The sequence below is a fragment of the Notothenia coriiceps genome, unplaced genomic scaffold (assembly GCF_000735185.1).
Source record: "Notothenia coriiceps isolate Sejong01 unplaced genomic scaffold, NC01 NC01_scaffold00001466, whole genome shotgun sequence".
Lineage (NCBI taxonomy): Eukaryota > Metazoa > Chordata > Actinopteri > Perciformes > Nototheniidae > Notothenia > Notothenia coriiceps.
Window position 1 is genome coordinate 121,431 of NW_011334167.1, and position 27,375 is coordinate 148,805.

Below are 27,375 nucleotides of genomic sequence, written 5' to 3' on the forward strand. Positions count from 1 at the left end.
CACGTGGGTCTAACTACGAAAATTGAATTTATAAATTTTTTTTAGTAGTGTGTCCCTTTGTATGTGTGTGTGGGCCTGGGAATTCCTCCACTCAGGCGGAGGCGGGTGGATTTTTTATCGTGAAATGGGGATGGATATACGGCACGTCGACTAATACTCGGAAGTAACATTGTTCAGGTGCCCACATGACACACAAACACCACAAACACACCAACGTCATTCTTGTAAGGTGACATCGCGGGGACCACGAGCGGCGAAAAACACGCACGAGATATCGCTGCATATCACAAGTGACTAGGCTGGAGTCGTGGTGAGTATGGAAGGCCCGGGAGACCACTTCTGAGTGTATAAGGAAGAACGGGCNTGAATGTGTGTTTGGTGGCGTGATCATTATTATTTAGAGTCATTGCGTGCCTATTGATTTGAACACGATCCGTGTATCCATCATTTCCTGGTCTTCTCTAAAGAAGAGGGACCAATGGAAACGTTGTCATGTTGCCGTTGTTCAGCATGGAAACATTCATTAGCTAACAATGACATTATTGTTCTATTAATATAAAGGGAGGTCAGGTACTCTTTAAAACAGCTGCTAGTTATGGGTACTTTTTACTGAAGTACATTTCAAAGCCTCTTTACTTTGACTTGAGTAAAGAAGTTTAGTCAGTACTTCTACTTTCACCAGAGTATTTTTAAACACGAGTATCTGTATGTGTTTTTGCCATCTCTCTGCTGCTTCACTGCCAGAAGATCCTAAATAACAATATGGCCGACCTTTGGTCCAGTTGGCAGAGAAGTGGATTTGTTGTGTCATGAAGTTTTTGCAGCATCATTAGGTTCACACTCAATCACTTCCTCATCGTTCAGACGCTGATGACAGATCACTTTTCATGGCCTGGATTCTCACTTGCATATGTTGGGCAATTTGCACTATTAGCAGAAGTTGTGTGGTTAGAATTATTCAGCATTATATCCTATGTAGACAGCTGAGAACGTTTTGGGGGTTATTGAGGATGCTGAATCCATTTCAGACATTTTCAGGATCAGTTTTAACCAGGGTTCGAGTTATAAACCGAGCTCTACATGACCGTAACATGGGTGTAATATATTATATAATCAAGTAATATGTCTGTACAATACACATACTCATATATTTACAGTATTTGTATCTCTCTCTGCTGCATGCATTTTGCTGTGTCACAGAAGACTGTTTGGCATTTTGCAAAATCACCCCTGAAGGCCTTAAAATGTTACAAGAAAGCGGCAATATCTGTTTTCTCTGTGGGCTGATTTCGACTACGATGAGTTGTGTTGCAACCATTGGATATAGAGGGAACAAAATGAAAAGTATTACCTCTACTCAGGACAATCTTTTTCAAATAAATAAGCAATCTGTCCATTCAAAAGTCCCCTAAATCGTCCAAATCGACCAAAAATGTATACAAATCAGCCCACAGAGAGTACAAATGTTGGAATTTTCTGGTTAAGACTGCCATTCATTATCCTGAAAATGTCAGAAATGGACTCAGCATCCTCAAAACAAGAAAAAAATGTTGTCCAAATAATGGTAATGAATTCTAACGCAATGTATGCTAATTGTGCAAATTGCCCAACATATGCAGGTTAGCATCCACTGTTTTATTGCACTTTTTTATGAGGGCAATACAACTGACCTGAGATGACTTCTGTTAAACACTATGCTTTGATAATATTCAAACATAAAGATTTTTAAATATAGGGAATTAACAACAACCTCGAATGACCGTGTTGTAACAGAACGATTAAGCTATAATCTTTTTTGTATTTAATGTATTACCCCGCCTGGTACATGACGAACAGTTATTAAATAGATCAAGATCTCCGTGTAATAATAGAAATTGCTGAGTTGTATCTCTCTATCTCCGCTTTATGCATTTTCCTGTGTCACTTAAGACGGTTTTTGCATTTTGCAAAATCACCCCTGAAGGCCTTTGTTACTTTGTATAGTCATGTTGTTTATCGTCAAACTCTTTATCTTGTTTTTCCTTTGTGTCTTTGTGGTTGTTTTGACCCTTTTTATGTTAATTTGAATTCTCTAGTCTTTTGGTGTCGTTTCTGATAAACGATGCATCTCTTCGAGGTCTTTTTAGGTCACTTTGAAATTGCTTTGGTCTTTATAGCTTTTTATCCGTGGTAATTATTTGTCTTTTTGTAATACGTTTGTGTCTTTGTAGTTTTTTTGATTTTGCCCCTTTTTATTATTGCTCAAAGTCTATTTGTGGTCTCTTTGTGTCACTTTGAAGTTGTTATGCTTCGATTGAAATGAATTAGAAAATGAAGGATAAGAAAATAGCATTAATAAATGTTCCTAAATATTCAAAGTACTTGCCCATTAAGGGTAATACAATATGACCTGCTATAATGTTTTTTTCCCCACAGGCAACAAGACTGCTAAACGCCTGAGTGCTTAAGCAGTCTCGACAAACCTTCATCTGTTTGTCATCTTACTGTACAATATTTAATTTTACATTCTGTTCTTGTATATCATATTCTATTTACGTGTATATAGACTTATTGCACTCTTTTTATTTGTATTTTTGTATTTTATTATATGACTATGTTGCATTGTTGGAGGAGCTCAGGTCATAAGATTTTCATTGCCATTTCTACATTGTAGCTTATGTGCATATATCATTAAAACCTTTGTATCTTGAGCCTTTGAATCCAGTGGTATAGTTCACAAAAGGCAATTCTGCAGTGTTTTTAGTTTGGTATTTTGAGTTTATGTTGTTGCTGATGTCTAACCTAAACTCATTTATGGCGCTTTTCCACCGCAGCACATTTTTTTGCTTTTCCACTAGGGGTGGTTCCAGCTCAGGGCTACTTTTTCACCTTTTTTCTGGCCCTCCAAAATTGAGGTTCTTACCGGGCCAACAAGCTGAATATGCTAAACTAGTGATGTAAACACTCTCTACTGCTGAATGGTCAGAGAGAATCGCTGGCAAGGGGGCTACCACTACAACAAAATGAACATATTTTACCGTGATTTAATTGTAATACACGTTTCAAAATGATGCCGAAATAACAACATACTGATACCGGTTAGTAAAAACCATGAATTAATGCTTTGACAAGTCTAAAGAAAAGACGGCAGGCGAAAAACCTTTTAAAATGCGTGTTTTCTGAATAGAGATCGGATCGATTAGGCAAAGCTAACGTTATATATGCTCCGACCGCCCACACTCACAACAACGGCCTACAGACATAAATAAACCAGCGACTGTATCCGCCATGACACAGACAGTCTGTGGTTTGCACTTGTTTAACTTTTGTCTCGTTTCTGAACAGATATGAGGAGCTGTGAGCTCTGAGTGCTAACAGCTAACGGCGGATGTTTTGGTTTTGTGGTTTGCATTGAAGATGACGTCACAGCAGTTTTACGCAGCGTAGCTCCGCCCGCCGAACAGCCGAATGCCCCGCCTACACTGCGTTACTATAGTAACTACCCCAGTTACTAAACTGTAATGGAAACGCAGCTTAAAGTGAGCCTGGCCTACCAAGGCCAAACTAAGCTGTGCTAAGCCGTGCTAGGTCCTGCAGTGGAAAAGCGCCATTAGTCACTGAATGTCACTCATGGCGTCCCCCAGGGCTCTGTACTTGGTCCCCTGCTTTTCATCATTTACATCGTCCCACTTGGACTCCGTCAGCCAACTCCGGTTCCACTTTTACGCCAACGACACCCATTCCTACATTTCTGCAACCACCCACTCCCAACACACCAACTGCCTCACGGACATCAAAACATGGATGCAAAACAACTTTCTGAAACTAAACTGTGACAAATCTGAAATCCGCCGTTGGATTGGGATTACTCTTTATGTTTTGTGTTTTCTTTGTACTGTTTCTGTTCAGATTTTATGTAAAGCGTCTTTGAGCATTAGGGAGAAAAACATGTTTTAGTCTTATTTCAGTTTTCATCACTTATGAAGTGGAAGGCCTTACTTACTTACGGTGTGTCTTTGAGGGACAAAATGTCCCTCAAAGACACACCGTGGAGAGACAAAAAAATGATCACACTTACAAAAACAAAATGACTGCAGAGACACAAAATGACTTCAAAAAGATACAAAATGACTTCAAAAGAGGAACAAAAAACATTAACATTTGACGGTTTCTTAAAAAATAAGTTAAGTTTAACTTCAAAGTAATGTAAAGTAATGTTTCTGTATAATACACGCATCAAATGTATCTATAACTATATGTATCTCTATGTCTGCTGCATGCATTTAGCTGTGTCACCGAACAATGTTTAGAATTTTGAAAAATCACCATTGAAGGCCTTCTTTACCTTGTATGGTCATTTTGTATGGCCATAAAGTCTCATAGGCATGCTGTGGCTTTCGACAAAAAGAACGTGTTATTTTTAGTCTAGTTGCCAGCATAGTGAACACGGAAATGTTGAGTGTCACTGAAGAAGGTTTTTGCATTTTGCAAAATCATCTCTGAAGCCCTTCTTTAACTTGTATAGTCATGTTGTAAATGTAGCATATCTTTGAAGTTGTTTGGGTCTCTCTGAAATTGCTTTGGTCTTTTTATTACATTACATTATATTTAATTTGCTGATGCTTTTATCCAAAGCGACTTACACTAAGTGCAAAAAGCATAGAGAATCTGAACAACAAGGAAAGTGCAGATATATTCACTTCAAGCAGGTCATACCATAGTAAGAGCTAGTGAATTTGTTTTATAGTTTATTGTGATCGCTTTGTGTCCCTTTGCAGTTGTTATGCTTCGATTTGAAAAGTAATGCATCACTTACAGAAGTGTCAGGCCTTCACCTACAAAATCTCCCTCAAAGAGACACCATGGAGAGACTAAACCATGATCACAATTACAAAAACAAAAGGACTACAGAGACACTAGGTGACTAAAGAGGAACATGCATTGATATTAACATTTGCAGATTTCCTAAAAAGGCGTTAAGAGTTAGGGTAACTTGTTTTGTAAGAGGCAGGGCCGCATCTTTTTTAAGTTTCCTGTTTCTTTACAAATGATCAGATAAGTTTGAGTGTTTAAGAGCTGGTGTTCCTCCTGTTCTGCACCACAGGACGGCTGGACTTCAGGTTTCTACAAACTCTCTCATCATCTCCTCACTGTTTTATTCCCCACATTGTTACCTGCAATCTGTATTTGTGTTTTAAAGGACCCTCAACATGAAGACGCTCGCTGTGTTCGCTCTGGTTTGTGCCATGATGGCCTTGGTTAGAGCTGCTGGTGAGTATTATAACATATCTAAAACCTTTAACAGATTTGTTTATTGTCAGTAAACAAGTCAATAACTGCAGTGTTAAACTTGTTAGCCGTTTCAGAGGAAGCAGCTGAGAAAGACCTAGCAGGTGAGTTGATTTTAGATTGTACATAAACACTAGAACTTATTATTTTAAAACTATAACTAAATATATATGAAAATACAAAATAAATGTACGAAAAATAAATACATTAAATCATAATATATGAATACTGTTATTTACTGGGGGCAGTTCAGCATGAATTCAAAGATGTGTGCTCTCAAAATTAAAAAAATAAATAATATAAAAATAAAAATTTCGAACTACATTTTTGAAAAACATTATTATATATATATAAACATCTAAAACTCAATATAAAACTTAATACATAAGATGTGAATATATAAAAACTAAACATATTAATACTGATTGAGTAACAAAAAACTAACCAAAGTCTTCTATACCATAGCAACAGTCTTTTATACCTTAGCAACAGTCTTTTATACCTTAGCAACAGTCAGCTATACCTTAGTAACAGTCTTCTATACCTTAGCAACAGTCTTCTATACCTTAGCAACAGCAGGGCTCGACATAATAAATGGCCCGCTGGCCCGGAAGCACTATTTAGACACCCCGGGCCAGCATAATGTACTTTCCACTTGCCCGCTCGGGCAACTAAAAATATTGCTTTAAAAAAAAAGAAAATGGTCCTGTGGTATTGGTATTTTGACTTGCAATGTTGTTAAATTTTTTTGTTTATTAACGTTACAACATAGCGTTTCGTGAGGCGGTTGTCGTTGTTGGGTGAAAACCAAACAGCTGTTTGCTGCAGATTGCAGCGCAAGCAGGCTCCCGTGGGCTCGTTCACTACAGAGTTTCGCAACCGCGCCATCTAACCATTCGCCAAAATGTTTTTAATACCAGCGGTAACCGCCCAAGCGCCGGGCAAAAAACAATCTTCAAATAAAAGAAAGTCACCGGAGGAGTTAAAGGAGAGTGACAGGGAGCATGAGAAGAAGAGGGAGAGAAAGTTTCAGCCAGTTTGATAAATGGAGCTGGCTTCTAGTGGTGCAGTGATGCGTCCTAAAACCCTTTTAGAATTTTTGAATCATAAATCTAGATTTATGATTCAAAAATTATAAAAGTAGGGTAGACATGTGGAGATTATCCGGCTGAATAAAACGAGGTTTGTTTTCCACAGACTTTATTTCCAGCTATTTTCCAAAACCCTGTGGAGAAACCCCATTGCTTTTTGTCGAGGGAACCAGCAGCTTACTTCCTGGTTGTTTTAGGACACGGCACTGCACCTCTCAATATGATGCCAATATAAACAAGGTCTTCAGTCGGCTCTGTACATCAATGCCGACCTATGCTGACAAGTAAGTGAAGAGTAGAAATAAAAAGGTATTGGCGAGAGGGAAATGTCCCAGCAGTTTAGGATAATGAAGGTTCTAATCTAATCTATTACATATTTCTAACTAGGCAGAAAGCGCATTATGCTAATAATAATATTCATAATAATAGCAGACATTTTTTAACAATGACCACAATATAATTATTTTAATAAACCAAATATGAACAATTGAGGGAAATGAGGAAGAACTGATGATTCAAATGTTGTAGTACAAGTAGTAATGTAGTTAGTCCATAAATTACTATTGCAACAAATGTGTTCATTTTCTTCATTATTAGTTGATTTTTTTGGACGAATGCTCCGGGCTAGTGGTTACAATGGTGGGGCCAGTGATAATACAATTCCACTGGCCCGGACTACCCCTGAAAAGTCTTGTATACCTTAGTAACAGTCTTTTATACCTTAGCAACGGTCCGCTATATAGAAATAACAGACCACAGAATGTCCAAACTGACCAATCAGAATTCAGTATTCAACTAAGCCATGTAATAAGTAAGGGATAATGTACAGCGAAACGGTCATTGATCCTCCTTAGCAACGGTTATCATTTTGCATAGCAGCACTGTGTTAATGAGTATTAACAACCTCTGAAATGTCCAAATTGACCAATCAGAATCTAGTATTTAACCAAGCCGTGTAATCCATTACAACAAAGGGTTTATGTCTATATGCCATCAGATAAAACGAGAGTCTAATACTAAGTTTTACATTAAGCCTCCTGTTATCCTTGGGGTCAATTGTATNACCTCTGGCTGAAATTATTAAAAAGAGCGATCTAAACTATCACATCTATACAGACGACACCCAGATTTATTTTAAAATTACACCGGGAGACTACTCTCCGATTAGAACACTGAGCAAGTGCATTGAGCACATCACTGACTGGATGACTCAGAACTTTCTCCAATTGAACAAAAGAAAAACTGAGATCATTGTTTTCGGAGCAAAGAAGGACGATTAAAAGTTATCACAGAGCTTCAGTCGGCACACTACAAAGTAACTCACAAAGCAAGACATATGGGTGTAGTGATGGACTCAGACCTGTGAATTTTAACAGTCACATTATAACAGTTATTAGATCTGCATACTATCACCTGAAGAATATATCAAGGATTAAAACACTAATGTTAAACAGGATTTAGAAAAACGTGTCAATGCTTTTATTTTCAGTAGACTCGACTACTGCATTAGTGTATTCACAGGGCTCACTAAAAGATCTATCAGAAAACTGCAGCTGATTCAGAACGCTGCTGCTCGAGTTCTCACTGACACTAGAAAAGTGGATCACATCACTCCGGTTCTGAGATCATTACACTGGCTTCCAGTCGACCAAAGAATTGATTTTAAAATACTACTGCTAGTTTTTAAATCACTAAATGGCTTAGGACCGAGGTATATAGACGACCTACTCCATCATTATGAAGCATCCAGGAGTCTCAGGTCTTCTGGGTCGGGTCTGCTCTCTGTTCCGAGAATAACAACTAAACATGGAAAAGCAGCTTCTAGTTATTATGCCCCAACAATTTGGAACAAACTGCCCAAATCGTGCACGTCCGCTGAAACACTTCCGATTTTCAAATCCAGACTAAAAACGCATCTATTTGCCGCTGCTTTTAATTGAGCTGCTCATACTCACAATACAGTATGCCTTTTAGTCATGTATTCTGTACCTGCTGTGTTTATTTATTTATTTAATTTCATTGTCTTTGCTTTTTATGCCTGTTTTTAAATGCCATTTAATTATGTATTTATACTGTATTTGTTCTTAAATGTCTTTTGTTTTTATTTTCTAAAGCACTTTGAATCGCCACGTGCTGAAAAGTGCTATAAAATTGCGTTGCCTTGCCTATAGTGGTTGCGCCTTAGGCAGTTAAACAATAGTTTCTTGCTAATTTCATACATTCATTAGGATTCTATTCATAGCGATTTTTATCGGATGACAGATTAAGACAACCCATACGAAAAATATTGACCTGCTTTTCAAAGGCCACACGAGACCAATACTAATTTGATAAGTACCATTGATACAAGGTTATTATACCCATTAGTGTCAAATGTATGACAAATTGTATGTTTACTGAAAATTGGTAATCTACAAGTTACAATTACAGAGTATTAATACTTGTTCCAGAATTATGTAGTTACGTAGAATCAGTTAGTCAGTCATTTGACATCATAAGGCAATGTGCATTCACTATGGACATGTCCACACATTTTAAAGTTCATGTATGTTATTAGTGTGAAAAAGTGGTTAAAACAATATAATAATCATGCACCATTCCACTGCCGATGCAGCAAGCAATTATTTGAACAGTCAAGTTTAAATGATCCTGTTTCTAGCTTGAGCAAAAATAGCAGACTGAGCTTTCCTGTGCCACTTTAAATTCTTAAAATGCTCGGGCTGATATTCCTTTTTTGCAAATTGCTAGCATTATTGCTTCATATGGGCTGACTTTTGCAGGGATTTCAGTTCCTTATCTCATCGGACTTGCTAGTCATGATCTGTGTGCAGACACAGTGAAAGAAATCAACGTGAAGTGGCGGCCAAACTTGCCAAACAACATTGGAGGCTTCAGAGGAAGCAGAAGGGAGCGACTTCTGGCATCGCTTTAATAAGCTGTTATCTTCAAAAACGTGGAAGAAACAGCAGCACATGTTAGCCAAGCTGGAGCAACACACACACACACACACACACACACACACACACACACACACACACACACACACACACACACACACACACACACACACACACACAACAAAAGCAGTAACAACAGCAGTAGCAACATTTGTTAAAGCCTCAGCAGGACTGACAGCAGCCATCAAACAAATCACAAACACAAAAAGTGAAGCCCTTCTCCTCCGCTGTGCAACCTCACTCCCCCGCAGCCTCCAAACATTTTTCAAAGCATCTGTATCATTTCTCAAGCGGTAACACATGAACTAAACCTCAAGGCACTTTCAGATCGTTTCCACATAAACAAAGCCATCACGCTGCTCATCAGGAGTCCCATAACCTCCCCCTTTGCTACTGCGGGTCAGCCAAATAGTAAAAAAAAGAAAAAAAAAGGAAACAGCTGTTCCACAGGCCACATACAATCTCCAAGACATTCTCAAGTTTAAAACTAATAATTTGAAACAGAAGCAGACCCTCAACAAAAACACAGGTTGTACAATATCTAATTCTGTGCTAAAATTGTCACAAGACACTTTAGGAAAAGACATCTGGTACTCACCTCTACTCTTGCAGAATTGCTGCTCTTTTTCCCACTGATGATCCCCTCTGACATCCAGCATCCATCCCGGAGAAGTAGAGATTGCTCCGTTATCGAGCCGCTGAAATGGAACATGAAATTGAGACCATTTCTTGAAAAAGGATTTCTGACAAAACCAGTGACACTGGTGCTGTAATTGAGCAAGGGCAGCCTCCTCAGAGTCACCTTCCTATACAAGGGTCAAATACATTTTGGGGAAACGTATTTTCTCTTGGATTACATTTTGACGACCACCTAGAACAAATACGATACTAATTAAAGACCGCAGTCGTAGGGGGAGGTCTGGGTGGAGCGGTGGGTCAAAAAAACATGGGACTTTCACCAAGGAGACTTCAATAGCAGGAAGGGCTTGTCTAAGCTTGTATTGCACTCTAGGTGACATTCTTTCGTTGGTAGCACCTTTTGTCCACATCGTGTCCCCTTACATTTTAAGTATATATATTTCCCTTCTGTTTTCCACTGTTCACTTCTATCGCTTGCATCTTCACACACTTAACAACTCACAAAGGGTTTTATGGGGGGTTTTGTTTGTATAATTATCATATTATCTCAATAAGTACAATATTGTGTCTTTAGCAATCTAAGTTTTGTCCAAAAAAAACTGAAAAAACGTAGGGGGTTGTTCCTAATAAATAATTTCCTATAGCTCTTGAGAGTCTTAAGTGGTTTGGAATATGCAATTACATCCCCCAAAGCTCCCCCACACCAAATGTATTTCAACACACTCACTCACACTTGATTTATACCCCAGCAGCACAATCTATTAATCCATGAAAAGAGGAAACCTTTGTAGGCGTTTTTGGGGCCCTGAGGGGTTGGACACTGACGTGTATCCTAAATATAAAACAGCGAGGGTGCAGTGGAGCGAGGTATCTATCTAAAACTTTAAAGTACTTGAATTTTACTTGAGTTTTTCTATTTTAAGGGCATTTTCTGAAGAACAACTTTTTAACATTACAAATAAAATACTAGAATACTTAGAATGTCTCAAATCTAAAAAGGATTTTGAATACGCGACTGGTTGAGTATTTCTTCAATGTGGTTTCTGATTGCATGTCTTTCTGTCTGAAACTAGCTGCTAACTGCTGTATGGTGCTGTTCAGATAGTGTGAAGTGTGTTTTGCAGCTCTTTCACGAAAAGCAACTGCCAAACGGCTTAATCAAGTGAACCCACAGTAAATTGGTTTTTGAATTGGATCCTGGACTGCTCACAAACCTTTCTTTACCTTGCTACAGTCGTGCAACAGTACTCGAAGCCTTTCGACAAAACGCTCACCTTGAGGCAATGTATTTAACCCTCTGCCCCTTCCCTCCAGAAAGTGGATGGCTGACATGATTTCAGTCATACAGACAGAAAATAAACTCTTGAGAATGAACTCAAAACGATAAAAGATGGGAATTTGTCCCTACTAACCTCTCTTCTCCCACTGCTAAAGCAACTGCAACATAATCAGTTTATATTTGATCTCCACTGTCACTTCGTGAACCTGAAGTCCCCCCACCTTGCATATAAGAAGCTTATTCATGCAGAGGTGGAAGCAAGTAGCATTACAAAGAAAAATACTCAATCCTGCATTCAAAATGTCATATTTAACTATTGTATTGCAATTATTAGGCATTATTAGTTCATCACTTGAATGTTGCAATTGATAAAGGTGGGGTTCCTTTATACTAGGTTGCTTAGCCTACAAATAATATATAATAATATATCAGAATTTATATTTGGTTTTGATAACATTAAACTGCTAAATGGGTAATGCAAATGTAATTGAGTAAAAACAACAACATATGGAACAATAATTAAATAATAATATTTTTTTTAAACGACCCAATTAAACGTGTGCAAAATGCAATTAATCCTCAAAGTGTCTACATCTCCATAATTTCATCAAATCTGTCTCTGATGTTACACGAGAGAAGAGTACATTTACTTAGTTACATTCTGTATCACCTCTCTGCTGTGACTGAACTGTACAGGGACAGAGAGAGGGAGAGGAGGGTGTGGGAGAGAGAGGGAGAGGAGGGTGTGGGAGAGAGAGGGAGAGGGGGGTGTGGGAGAGAGAGAGAGAGAGAGAGAGGGTTGCCCTAGCAGCGCAGCTTCATTCCTCCACAGCTTCAGTCCGGTGCAGTGCGCGCGTCGCGGCGCTTCATCTAAGCACGTTAATGAACTTCTGCACGGACCTGTTATTCTCCGTTTATTCCACGTTGTTACATTGTTCTAATCACTCAACTCCAGTTTTGGGCTTTTTCCAAGTTTTCACAACGCCCCCTCTCCGGCTGTTATGAACTAAAAAGATACGGCGACTCCAAGTTGATTCCAGCGCGGCTCCAGTTTGAGGCAGCGGGTATTTATCGTCCCTGTCACCGGAGAGGATGGCTCTACAGGCGGGGAATGTGAGCGTGCTGCCCGGGGAGGTGTCTGCGTGCTGCGCGGAGCAGGGGAACCTCACCATGGAAGTTACTGACTATAATAACAGCTGCAAGAATGTCTCAGTCCTCCCCAGAGCGAGCAGAGGAGTCAAAGGTATTTTTTTTATATACCATGAATAATGCGAGCTGAGGTTTTGAACAGAAGGGGTTGAAAAAGGTGTTGTTCTGTTAAAACTGTCATCCTTTCTAAATAACCTGTCTGCAGTGAAATGTTTAAAACAAGTCCTACAAAATAAATCACCCATCTTCTGGTAAAAAAGCATGCATTAATTCCACCTTAAATATGTTGTTTGCTTCTAATTACAAGCTGCCACCTTTGAGTGATTGCCTGCTTAAAAATGTAATCAGTACACCATCATGTAATTTGACCTCAGATGTTGAATTTGTAAGGCAACTAAAAAGCTGCTCTACCTTCTAACCATGACAGATTCTCATTTTTATTTTACCCCCTGCATGATTTAAGTGTTGTGATGTTAAATTATTTTGCAAACAGGAGCTGTTTAAAGTTCCTCCGCCTCATTACGAGAAATCAATCTCCAGCCATCCTAATATGCCACAATAATGTGGATTTTGCATGCAATAAAGTGTCTAAATGCTGAATTCCCATTAAAGGGATTAAACCCAGCACAACACCAGAGGAGATAAGGCCTTCCCAGCTTTGTCTCCGGGACACCACTGGGAAATGATTAGGTAATGAGGTCTATACTGAACGTGGGCGTGAGTTTTCTTTTTTAATGTTTTCTCCCTGCCGCTGCTGCAGTATCGAGAACAATTTCAAATCTTCCCCCCACTAAATTATTCACAGCCGTTCCTCCTTCTGTGCTGCATTACTTTTATTTACCTTATACAGGAGACGGCTGCAGCAGTGTATTCTCTAGAGCCATCAACCAATGAGGGGTGTGTGAGGTGTTTGACCAAGAGAAATGACCCCGTGACAGAGAGAAGCCTCATTCCCTCTGCAACCTTAATCCTCAGTGGACATTTTCCTCTACCGTCTCCGTTCATGCAGCTGGATTCCTCTCCCAGATGTGATGGGCAGGATATTAAACCACTTGTGGAATCAATGAATAGAAAAATGTCAAGTAAATATATTAATATATGTTTCTATGTTAGATGAGAGTATGAAACACTAAAGAAATTCGGTTTTAAAATCAAAATACGGGAAATTTCGTATTGATAATTGTTCATGCACTTTGCTACTGATACATGCCTTTAATATTTGTTTTGATCAAAATAGGTCTACGTTTGTAAATGAAAATAAGCATTTATACATATTTGTACATTGTGTAAGTGGAGAGTACTGAGCATAAAAAACAATGAGTTTAAATGCAATATGATGCAGAGACGTTTCACATTAGAAGTTCTTTTCTATAAAAAGGTTGAAAAATAAGTTGGAAATTCCCCATCAGTTTTGCATAGCCCGAGGTGATATCTTAAATGTGCTTGTTTTGTTCTGCAGACAGTGTCAGAATTTACATTTTATACCAAGAGAGAATTTGAGAAGCTGGAAACAGCTGTTTTTTAGAGATTTAGGCTTTTTTTTTTAAAAACTGGAACTTAATTAGTGCATTCTGTTCTCGTCCTTTGCTTGGAGATTAAATACACAATCAGAGGATCAGTTAATAAGTCTCTCTCCAGCTGGGAACCCTACGACTAAAGACGACGAACACTTCCACAGTAATACTTACTTTCGACCTTTATATATCATCTACTCAAGCAACCCTTGTCCCTGACGACATAAGAGGAGGGAGAGTTGAGACTATGACGCACGTTAAAGTGGATAGATACACAGGGATTTGGGGAATGATTATAACTGATTAGTGTACAAAACATTCAATTGATCTACTCTCCTCAAAGCCAGCATTGGCAGAAACGGTCAATTAACGTGGCTGAATGTAACTCGACGAAAACTAAATAAAGCTCCAAATTTTTTCCACTGTCGTATTTTGACTGTTTACTAACCCTAGCCATTTTGTGACTTTGAGGGTAAACATAAATCATTGTAAATCAGAAAAAAAGCCAGAAAAAGCTTTTAACGTTTCCTCATTATCAAAGCAACACAGTGGAAGTTGTTTGTACACCCATGGGTGCATAGAGAACTTGGTAATAGCTTATTCTGCAAACATTCACAACTTAAAAAAATTATACTGATGTACAAGTAATAGAGGTATCCACCTCAAGTTTAAACGCCATATGTATTTACATGTTCATGCTCGAGACGCAGGCTTTCTGCAGTGTTTGCTGCTACATTTGAAGGATCAGCTGACGTGAAATGTAACAACATCAGACATGCATGACATTACAGTAATCTTCCGGGACTCTGGAGAGGAGTTGAGTTGCACCTTGCCTCGGCCCCGGACCCCCTTCATTCCCCGCTGATTCAAAGTGGCACTTTGCTGAGCTCGCCTTGTCTTTTTGAGTATGTGTGAGCTATCATGAAGCGGATATCGTAAGCATTAAGTGAGCACCGGTTCAGAGAAAACAACCTGTCGCCCCCGGCGATGCAGAGAGAGTTTCTAATATCCAACCAATTTCAGCAAGGGGTTGAAATTATCATCGTGTTCCCTCTGGCTTTCAACACGGTGATGCAGACTGACATAACATGATCGCGGTAATCAGATCAAATAATTGGGAGCAACCTGGTGAGGCGGAACAAATAGGAGTGTGCAAAATATTTCCCTCCGAGCAGTAAGGTTTTTGCTTTTTGACGTTCAAAGTGTTGGGCCTCCATTTCAGCAATGGGTGGCTTGATTTCTATTGGAACTGTTTGAATTCAACATTGTTGCGTCTATTTGCCACCTTTGTTGCTTTACGTAGCTGTCAATCAATCAATCAATCAATAGGGGTACTATTGTCCGAAAAAAAGCCATAATTTATTTAGAACTAAAAGCTTGTCCTTGGCCAAAACCAACACACTGTTTCAAAACCATTGTTTTTTTAGACTATAACTGATCGAAGCACATGTTTAGGAATTCAGGACCACTGCTTGTAACTAGGAACTGTGTGGAATATTCTTGAGACGTCTGCTCACCTTAGTATAGATTAACGAAGACAAATCAATATGCCATTTGACTTTTTATCTGCAGTTATTTCTTGACTTCTTTCAACGAAAACTGCCCATATTTCCCAGATGATGAGTGTGTAGTGTCGCCTGTAGAGTAGACAGCCCAAGTGAAGATCCCCTCAAGCGTGCAGAAGTTATATTGAGCCGTAATGCCCTGTGTCTGTCTGCACAGCAGGTTTATTAACTCCACACAGAGGAGGATTGGGCTGCAGTGTTATCAGACAGAGTCAAAGCATATGATGGAGGACTCGGTTAATCCCTAAGTCATGTGACTCGCCAAGTGACAAACAATACACCCCTCGTTTTCAGGCCTCTGCACCCCGTTCATTATAAGCTACATTAATCATACTGAACTGTTTATTTTCTGATTTATTACACCTTCTTGAAGTCTGACTTAACGTCTCTATAGACTGGGGCAAAGTCCAATTAGTAATTTAACTGCATTGGGTCCCATTTACAAACACCAACACTTGGCTTTGTTAAAATAGTGATTTATGGGAGTTAAGTGGCAAACACCTCGACTGAATGTCCAATTCAATAAGGAAATCTCTTAAGGTGCAGCTACAAGTTGCTTTTAATGCAAATGCGGAAACCCCTTTATACTGTAATCAATGTTCACACATGATGGTCAGAATAGTTGATTTCACTTCCTGTAAATGAGCCTTTGGTAATTACAGCAATAAGAAGACATATTCCTCTGTTGTTTACATTACGAAGGCTGGAAGAGGTGATTTTGTGGATGATTTGGCCTTGATTGACAGGTGTCTCCTCTTCCTGGTCTCAGATAAAACTCCCTAACAGTGGGTCATACCAACTAACCAAGAACTCCCTAATCATGTTTTGGGTTTCCTTGGAAACACTCATGTGGAAACTTCATGCCAAATTCTTTAGCTATACTCCATGCTTTTTTATTTATGAATTTTTCGTAGTTTGTGTATTCTAAGCCTAGCAAATTGCTTATTTTGTACTGGATAGGGTTGAAGTTGCTATTGAAAAGCCTTATTTGCAACATGTATTATAAATGTTATATCTCAACTAAACGTCAAGTCCTTGGAACCAAATGTTCTTTCTGTGTAGTATTAGCAGCCCTATCCTATCTAGTTATTTGCATTAAAAAAAAACATGTTTTCCAGAGAATTATAAACTTAATTTCCTTTTTTACAGGAAAGTGTTTACAGGAATATTCAAAACGCTGTATTACCCGTTAAGAAATTGCAAATGTGTTGTACTTTCATTGGCTCAAAGCCGTGACATTCTTATTTCTTTGTAGTGAACCAATTATCTGCTAAACATACCATAGTAACATGTATACACACGCTCGGAATACAAAAACACTGTTTGCAGCCAGCCTGCCTTTTGAACATTTGCAGGTAACGTTTACAGAGACAGCAAAGTGGATGGGGATTTACTGAATTGGTCACCCTCAAGAGAAGCTGCAGTGCAGTCACTCTGCTAAATGCCTTTCTTTAAATAGCTCACTCTTTATTTTAAGTAGTCTCTTAGAAAAGTTATTTCCATTCAATGAAAACGGCATTGGCAAAAAACATTACGAATAGACCACTGTTTGTGTCCCAGAAGCTATATTTATCTTACGTAACATCAATAATGTAATAAATGTAATATTTTGAGCCTAACCATGAAGATGAACTGAACCTCACTAAGTCATTTTGTTGCCTTATTATTTAGTTTGTTCTCAATTTAGAAAGTCAATTCGTTTTTTAAAAACGGCAACCATGTTTACGTCCAAATGTTTTTATAGGAGACAGGGTTAAAACCTACAATCTCTCTTTCTATATATAACCCCCTACTTGTCAGGACCTCGACACAAACTGATGGACCCAAATGCACTCACAAGGAGGAAAAACTATGCATAACAAAAAGAGAACTGAAGAACGAAACTTAAGCATTCAAAATTGACAAAACCTGACATGAGTGAAAGCGATCTTTTCTTAGCTGAGGCTTGTTACGACCATTCGGGGAAACAAACAAGACGAACTGACACAGGACAGGGGAGTGGGAACAGGTGGAAACAATCAGGGGCGGGGCAGACGCTGATGATGGCGGGAAAAACACACAGGGGGAGGAAGAAACAGGGCCTGAAATGAAAGACAAGAGGTAAGTACAAGATAAAACAGGAAATGACAGACAAAATACATAAACATAACTAACACGTTTGACGAGACATAACACTACTGCCCATCACATTTGCTTTTTTGCCATGCTTTCAAGTTCAAGTATTCACTTTAGAATCTAACAATATGTTAATGAGGCAGAGTTTGAAAGACTTAATGGCATCAAAAGCAAACGTGTGCGTCTAACAAGACCTCCTGGGTGATTGAAAATGTGCTGAGCTCGTTTGCACATTGCAAACAAGCTTCTCCCAACTTCCAAAAACATTTTAGGGTAATGAAGGATCAATATTATGGTCTTGTGGGAATGCGGGCTGGGACTAATTGAGTGTACTTGTGCTGACTGTAACAGTGACTGCAGGCAGACGCTCACATTTAATTGCTGTCAAAGGAATCATTTACCCCTTTTTTAAGACAAAGAAATTCAAAGTGCAGTTAAGAGCTGTAAGGAGTATGTCAAATATGCATTTAGTCATATACAGCTCTGTAAAATATTAAAAGCGTTTACATTGTGTAGGTATGTGTTAGAGTAAAATTCATATCTTTGTCTTATATTGTTAAACTTCCAAATTCCAAATAATTTGTTTTGTCAACTGTACTGTAATCGTACAATGTGTTGGAGCGCTAGCCAATAGAAGCGTGAGTGTTATATAGTGATGTCACTATGCTACGGAGGTGATCAAATGAGTCCAATATATGGGGTGTTTCAGACGGGGGGGGGGATGTGTGTGAGAGGAACTACCTCTGGAGCCTTTGCAGACCACATGCACACACACCTATAACACACTACAGGAAAGGGAAACTCCTAAAAACATAATAGGGCCTCTTTAAACACATACCTATAAAATGTTTATCTAGATAAACTAATAATCAACCAGTTGTCTCTTAATTTGTTCCAGCGCTAAATAAGAAACTGTATTTTTGTTATAATCCCACAGATTCAGTTTGATACCTTTAGTCTATCAACCTTACACAAAGTAAAGCTTGGCATTCAGTGACCGTGCCTGTACTCTTTGATTTAAAGGTCAAAGGCACAATCCCTATCTTTTGATGGGATCTGTTAGCATGCGAGACACGGCGTCAACTCTGGAAACTTTCTACTGCGATTTAAGAAGAGGCACGACTGATTAGCTGTGACAAGCAGCGAGAGAATGATAGGGATTACAGCCAGCGCTGTGTGATGTAAGATGCTGATTTATTGGCAGTGTCGACACATTTCTGGCATCGAAAGCAACCTCCCCCTCCGAGGAAACATTCATACCGAGCATGTTAGTATTCCAATTTGGAGTGTTTACTAGTTAGGGATGAAATGACTCCAAAACACCACCATTAATGGCTATAAGGAAACACATGTGTAATAACAAGCCAGTATTCGTACTTGGAAAGCCTTCTAGAAAAAATGTAATTATTCGATTTCAAAACATAGTCGAATGGAGCCAATTTTATTTGTGTGTGCTAGCTAGCGGATAAACACCATAGAAGGTAAATGACATCTTACAGCACAACAATCTGATGGTTGATTTGTTTTTATTTTCTCTTCCTGCAAAAATGATAACATCGAATCAAATGTGAAAATGCAATCTACTGTAGCTACTGTATTGTTGGATCGTCTTATATTCTATTCCTCTGCTGTCACTGAGGGATTACACCGTCCGGGATGTGGGAACATTTTGACATTGATATATTTGTTTGTCTCTTGACTTGAGGACTTTTTATCTCTAAAAAGTATGTTTTTCTCCGACGTTCCGAAAGAGACTCTTTGTAATTATAATGGAAATGTATTTTAACGATGTTTTGCTCTCAACAGAATAGTGATCTATGAAATGTAATCATATGTGACTGATTTCTGTAATATTAAAGCTGCCAAACTGAATATTAGGATGATGTGTTTGAACATATCAGCGTTATAGCTTTACAATTCAACGCATTTCTTTCCAAAAACCCTTCAAAAGACACATTAGAGACACACCATTAACTCATCATCAGTGGGCCATCATTAAACTGGCTGCTAGAAAATGTACAATTTCTGAACAAATTGGGGACAAACTCCTAAAAGAATAGCCCAAGAGTGCAACTAGTGGTCAAAAGTTCTGTAAAGCATGTTTGAACAAAAAATGACGACAACAGAATGTGGAAATACTGGATATTTGTGTTCAAAATGGTGCTGAAACAAACAGTCCATCAATTGATCAACAGTCAATTAATACCATTTGTCATTCACCAGGACAAAAAGTGCTCGCACATTCAGGACCATGTCATATAAGTTTGACATAACATAATTAAGAAAAGGGAATTAGTTGCAGACTCCCAAAAGTCCAGGTCTCATTTCCTGACTCGTGTCTAGTGCTCTACAGGTTCATTTCCAAAGGGCTTTCTGCTCCCTTGTAATAAAGAATAACATTAGATCTGCACGGCATTAACAGTCATTTCTACAATTTCATCATCTCAGAGGGGCTGGGTATAAAATATTGCTTTAAGGCAGTTTTGATTAAAAGGGGAAAGGTAGTTCAGAATTGTGACATCTCAGTCCTCGCCCAAGATTATTACTGATCGTTAATGATCTCAGACAAAGTGGTGATATTTTTTCTTCTTTTGCAAGCAGAATAACGGAAAAAGTACTAGCCTGACTTTCATGCTCCAAAGGTTAAAGGGTGTAGCACAGGGGTGTCAAACTCAATTTCATCACGGGCCACATTCGCATTATGGTTGCACTTAAAGGGCCGGTTTTAACTTTAAGACTATATAAAAATACATATATAAATAAATATTTAATATATAGAAAATAATGTATTACATTATTGCCTCTGCATTGGATTACTATCGGATAGGGTAATAACTAATTAATGTGAAAGCAGAAGATAGGGCAAATAATTGGGAGTCTCTTCAGTGAGAATGTCACAAAATGATTTAAAAAGAAAAGCCCAATTCTGGAGGGAAAAAAAAGTAAAAAAGAGTGATATTTAAAAAAAAAAAAAGAGTAACATTTTGAGAAAAGGTAAAAAAAAGGTTAAATTCTAAGAAAAAAGTCATATTTTGAAGAAAAAAAGTCAAATTCTGAGAAAAAAAGGCATATTTGAGATGCATTGTTCTCCATGTATGGGCAATGTGCTTCTGTAAATCGGCATGTAACCGTATAATAAACATATTATATTCTTTGCAAGCTTTTGTGGGGCCACAGAAAATGAAGTAGCGGGCCGGATTTGGCCCCCGGGCCTTGAGTTTGACACCCCTAGCATAACCTTTGCATGGGAATGCCACGGGACAGGAATGTTTTGTTGGAGTGGGATTGAACAGGAGTCTCCTCCACATCCCTTAATGAATGCCTTTATAAATGCCTCGTCGTGTCTTTAAAGTTGTGCTAGTCCTCTCCTAAAGATAACACTAAGTGAAGTGATGAAACTTAATTACAGTTTGCATGGCAGCAGCTGAAAGGATACACAGCGAAAGTAGAGCAAACAGTTTTTAAATAAACAGCCACAACCCTCACATAAACGGCGTTGATCTCTCCGCCCTGGGTCACGGCAAAAATGTTCCACGTCAACAACTCCTGCTTCATAAAGAGGCCATCTTTCTATAGGCATGTATTTATAGAGGATTTGAATGCTGTCACGCTTGGGTGAGTCAAAGGATCCAAAGTGAATTGTCCTGCAGTCCTTAAGCCCAGGGGGGGCCAACATAGCGCTGGTGCTCAATGAATAGATCATTCCATTTCCACTGGCTTATGATCCAACATAAAAGAAGCTGCGGGGCCAGTTGGGGCTACCTGCTCTGTGTTTGTGTAGGAAGTCTCCCAAGCGAGTGCTGATTATGCATATTCCCCATAATGCTTTTGTGTAAATCAAAACTCTTGTCACCTGTGTTTAAAATGTATCTTTCAGAGAGTGAAACAAGGGGGGATGTTGCTTAGGTTAACTGGACCGTTAACTGAATCTTCTGATGGAACTGGTCCCAGAGCCACCAGAGGATTCTCTCATCAAAAGAATAATTCATACTTGCAGTTGAGGGGGACTGGGTGTCTCTGACGGCAGAGGTGATTAACATGCATCCTGCTCTTGTCCTGGGTTTTAAATCCCTCGCCTGCTTTTATCTTTGTCGTTTCCTCTGCAGATTGTAGATAAACAAAACTTGCAATAACGTCTTATTCCTGAACCGTTAGATATGTATTGGAGACTGACAGTTTCCCTCAAAAGGTGTTGAAAAACATCCGCTATTTTATTCATAAGGACCAATGCTCAGGAATCATGTCTGTAAATAGGCCAGTGTGTTTATGAGTTGCAGGGAGAGTGTGTATTTTCATAGCGTTTTTAAGGTTATTAAATAAATACAAAGTCTAGATGGAATAACCACATGGTAAAGCCTTCTAGTTTGCCTATTCTGATGGAGCATACAGCACTGTTTGCCTTCAAGGTGACATTTGGCTCTGTGTCTGCAGGCTGTGCTGAGGACCTTTAGCCTTCTTCCAAGTCCCTGTCTTACATCATGGACCTGACCCTGTCCTGTTAGATACTCTCATTCACACACAGACTCGCAGTGACAAGCCGCTGTGAGTGAAGGGAGCATCCCAAAAACCCTCCGGTTGGCATTATGCTCTCACTGATGCTCAACTGTGTGGCAAGAACAAGGAAGCCATGTGAAAAAACTATATTTGTTTTTTATCATAAGAGGCTATGATGCTTTTTGGGGGGGGTTTTCCTTTCCTGTAGTAGTGTGTTAAAAAGGTTTTTGTGCATGTAAATGGTCTCTAAACGCACTTTTTGAACATGAAAGCATGAACGTGATAGGACAAGCACGAAATACGAATATGAACCTGAAATGTGTATGATATTTAAATTCGTAGTTTTGCTTACATGGAATTGTCCAACAGAGAAATGTTCATGTTGGGTTATTGCTATATGACACTAGGAAAAGGAAAGATGTTTAAAAATCTTTAATTATCATATTTGTTTTCCATGTTGAGCTCGTTTCCCAGGACACCACCTGATCATGATGTTGTTTGTCTTCATATATTGCTGCTAATTATAATTTGGCACACAGCCGGAGCAGGAAAGTACTGTCACCAGAACAATTTTGTCTGGTACGACACTAGCGCCCGGAGTGTAATTTCCCAGGTGAAAAACCTGAGCATGTTCTCTTCGTATATTGATGTCATTTTTTTCATATTAACGTCTTATTGTATTATTCGAGGTGTCGCTATCTTGTGGGTTTCTTGAATGATTACAAGAAAGAGCACTGACACCTGCATAAAGATGAAGAAAACGTTTTGGATTTGATTATGTTCAGTGTCTTGTGAATTTGTTGGAAGTCTTTTGTCAGCGAGTATCTCTCTCTTCTGCCTCCTATTTGTTCTTTCTCTTCTTTTATTTATTTCTGTTCCCAGTTACATTAAACATTTAGAGGTCACTCTTGAAACCCAGAAAAACTGGCACAGAGATGTTTTGATGAAATAAATAAATATTTTCCGGCAGAATTCAATCTGTGTTTCTCATTGATCTGAAGCAGTGTACCTCACTTCGACAAATGTGCTTCCTTTGTTTCTGAGATTCTGATCAATCTTCCAATCTTCCTTTTTCAGAAATGGACTCTTTCCGCATCCTGCTCTACTCGCTCATCTTCCTGGTCAGCGTCTTCGGGAACCTGCTGATCATCGTGGTCCTGGTGCTGAACAAGCGCATGCGGACCGTCACCAACTCCTTCCTGCTGTCGCTGGCGCTCAGCGACCTCATGATGGCCGTCTTCTGCATGCCCTTCACCCTCATCCCCAACATCCTGGAGGATTTCATCTTCGGAGCGGCCATGTGCAAGACCGTCACCTACTTTATGGGTGAGGATAGAAAATTCACTTCCCTGCCAGTAGTTTGTTGCTAGGGGGATTCAAGCTGGCTGTTATTTGTCACAGTCAATTCTTAAATGAAATGCTCGTTGAGTCGCAGGAAATTGGTCCATTATTTTCCAAATCGCACTGAACAGAGCTGTCGGGAAAGGCAAGATGAAATGAACCCATTTGTTATGTTGAAGAATGATCAGGGTTAAAAAGCTTATTATCCCAGAACAGAAATATGGACTTTTTTTTGTGGCTGTCGACCGATCAGAAACTGCTCCGGCTTACAAGAGCTTTTCTAGGGGCTTTATTTTGCCTGTCAGAGGGTAACCATCATGCTCAAAGAGCTCGAGCAGTCACACGTCTTCAGGAGTGTGACTGCTCGATGAGCTGGCTCCCATCAGGCCGGAGTGAAGGTGCCACGTGAGGCCTGAGTCACACCGGCAAGACGCGGCAAAGGAACTTTCCCGGCCTCACTTTGAGCTTGGTATGATTGATCAGAGCTATTAAACGGGGAGGTCCGCAATCCTCACACCATCACGACACGGCAAAGGAACTTTCCTGGCCTCACTTTGAGCTTTGTATGGTTGATCAGAGCTATTGAATGGGGAGGTCCGAAATCCTATTATTGTCCAGGAAATGCGATGCACCATCTGTGAGGAAAGGCTTCTTTTCAATTACTGGGTTCTCTGAGCTGTGATAAGAACGAGGAGGAGGAGGAGGGGGGGGGGCAACATCCTCAGACTTTAAAACACAAACCTTTAGTTATTTGTCCGTTTTGTCCACGATTTTCATGTAGACTTGTAATATATTCAAGTTAAGTGCTAAACTGATAAGTAATGATTTTTAGACAATAAATCACTTCACCATATGAACACTGGCATTTTATTAAACTGTGAATAATGACTTGTAGTGATGTCCTCCACTGTATATGTGATACTTCCTTTAGCAGCTACCTCAGAACACAATGTTATCTGCAATGTTTAAGACTTGCATTAGTCTAGGTTTGAATTAAAAGTATTTGAGGTTCAATCAACAAGGATAAAATGATGGGGAGACCCATTAGCAGCCATAGCCCCCGAAAGAATACATGTTAAAGGGGACCTATCTTGCAAAATGCACTTTTTGATGTCCTTTATACATAAATATGTGTCCCCGGCAGTGTGTTACTGTAACGCAACTACTTTTTGCGGTAACTAATAGCGTTACTAGTTACCTATTCCCATTAAGTAACGCCGTTGTAGTTACTGTGATTTAAATGGGTGCGTTACTGCGTTACATCCTGTGATGGAACTGAACCGAATCTCCCTGCGGATGTAACTTACAGGCGAATACAGCGATGTCCTCTCACAGCAGCATGGAAAAGTGAAAGTAACCAGAGGGAAGTGATGCGGGGTAACATTTCAGGGTAAGCCAATCAGAGACAGAGTTAGGCGGGTCTTGCCTTATGGGGAAAATACACACACGAACACTTGCTAATGCTAAAACACACACACACACACACGGCAACGCTCACCACTAGCACACACACACACAATGGCAGATGCAAGTATCAGCGAGAGCAGCAGCGCATTTGCAACTTGGAAATATAACCACTATTTTCAATTTGTGTGGATAAAGGACGCAAAAAATTTACGGTAAAATGTAAACTGTGTGCAGGACAGAAAGCATTGTCCACATCGAAAAACTGCAATGCCAATCTCCTGAAGCACCTAAGTAATGTACATGGGGCTATAAAACTAGTCACCAAAGACCCCACCGTCTCAACCACCGGCAGTGACCCAGATGGAGCAACACCATCTAAACAGCCAAAAAACGATTTTTTTAAATCGCCACATGTCACCCAGAGTCAACTAAACAGATTGATTGCCAGGTACGTTGTTGAGGACACGCTGCCCATCGCAACGGTCGAGTCTGTTGCATGCCTTCAGAGAACTAGTCAGCAAAAAACAACACAAAAACTTGTATTTTTATTGTTATTATTTTTAAAGTAAAGTAAAGTAACTTGTTACTAGTTACTTTTATAATTTAGTAACTAATAAAGTAACTAGTTACTTTTTGAGAGCAGTAACTATAACTATTACTACTAGTTACTTTTTCAAAGTAACTTGCCCAACACTGGTCCCCGGTGTGTCGGGGAACTCACGCAGCGTCTAAAATAAAACCCTCTCTCTTTTCCTCCGTACCCAAATCTCTAAAAACGGGGCTACAACGGAGCTGATCCAGATTTGCGTCCGATATGACGTAATATCTGAAATGAGGACCCACGGCCCAATCAGAAACGTTGCTATCAGAAACAATGCCCGACTGTTTTGGACGTAATACGGTCGGTGTTTACACTAGCATCGCTAACACTCAGAGCTAACCTGTACTGGAGAGCATGTGTGTGAAGAAGCAGGAAATAAACAGGAACTCACCTTGTGGTATAACCGGCAAGAGAGAAAGCCTTTGAGCTCCATATTGTTTCAGAAGTGATCCTTGATAATCCATGATGTAGCGTTTCATCACGGCAGTATTTAGTTTAGACAGTAGCTGCCGGGTCCCGCATGAGCTCAGACCCCTCCTTTTTTTTTTATAAATCAATTGTAAAAAAATTAAAGCTTTATACCCCAAATCAGCACTTTTGAAACAGGAAGTGAAATAGAGGGATATGAGGCATGGCTAGAATGGGTGACCTGTTTGGTATTTTGAGCAAAACACTTCATAGACATGTTTTTTATATATTTGTATATATCTGAGACCTATGCTATTGCCTAAAAATAGCATGATAGGTGACCTTTAAAGAAAATAATTGCAAATTATCTGGTTCTTAAAGCTTGTACAGTACTATTTGCATTTGAGTCTATTCAGAGTTGAAGATGGAAAACGAGTACTAGTGAGCTTTCCGACTGTCAGCTAGATCAAGAGCCGGCCAGCAGCTGGAAGAAGGAAGAAGGAGGCCAGCCTTTAAAAAAGAAACCCTGCAAGACCCCACAAACAGAAAAGGAGCTTAGTTCAGCTGGTATAAGCAGGAATTTAGACAAATACTACAGTCTCTCTTGGTGGTACTTCGTGTTTTCTGCCCATAGTTTTCATTCTCTAACAATTCTCTTACAACGTTCTGAATCTTGTTATGTATGACCTTTAAACAGTAATGTGTGGTGGGCCTTGGGATTAGTTACCAGGCATGACCTACCTTCAACAATGCTGGCCTTAGGATGGGACCTTTGTTGCATGTCAGGACTGGACTTCACCCTGTGAAATAAATGGAAAATGGCAAAAAGAAATTGTCAGTCAAGTTGCAGTTCAATGCTAGTCCAAAATAACATCACTAAACCTGGTGGACATTATTAACAACAATTAATTAATGATTGCGTTATGGGCAGAAACTTCCAACTACAAATTCTAATCAGTTCATCCATGACATTTGTGCCAAACTTGAAGAAACACCCTCAAGGCGTTCTGGAGATATGGTGTTCACCAAGCAGTCCGCAGCACATGGTCCCTGAAAACCCAATGCCTCTAGCCATGGCTGTCACAGGCATAGGCATGAAAAAGAGGCGTTTGTAGTCCAAGCACATTTGTCTCTAGACCAGGGCTGTCCAAACTTCTTCCACGAGGGCCACATACAGAAAAACATAAGAAGGGCTGGGCCATTCACTAGAGGTCACTTATATTGCCTCATAAGTTAAGGTATAAGTTGGAGAATTCAATCCGATGTAGGTAAATGATTCTTGATACTTGAAAATGCTTCACAGCTCTCCAGAGGGTTTCAGTTATTGTGTTAGCAGCTCATTCCTTAAAACAGAAGCCTCAGATTGCTTTTCATAAGAGGAAATAGGAAGGGTATATTTCAAGGTTGTTGTGGAAATAAGTTATTGGGGCTTTTTTCTTATCAGCTTAGATTTGTTAGAAAATGTTTCCAACTTTAATTGACTTGAAAATTGGGAGATTCAACACATGAATACTGTGTAATATATTTGAACATATATATTTATGAAG

The 27,375-nt window shown here is 39.3% G+C and overlaps 1 protein-coding gene across 1 annotated transcript in view; it reads left to right on the forward strand.

Annotated features, from left to right (window-relative positions):
- The first annotated feature begins 12,248 nt into the window (after positions 1 to 12,248).
- The window catches only part of cckbra (cholecystokinin B receptor a), a 31,592-nt gene continuing 16,465 nt past the window's right edge, over positions 12,249 to 27,375 (forward strand). Inside the window, exons 1-2 of the mRNA XM_010789875.1 lie at positions 12,249 to 12,477; positions 23,149 to 23,397. Coding sequence (XP_010788177.1) covers positions 12,327 to 12,477; positions 23,149 to 23,397 — 400 coding nt within the window. The 5' untranslated portion in view covers positions 12,249 to 12,326. The remainder of the gene's footprint in view (positions 12,478 to 23,148; positions 23,398 to 27,375) is intronic.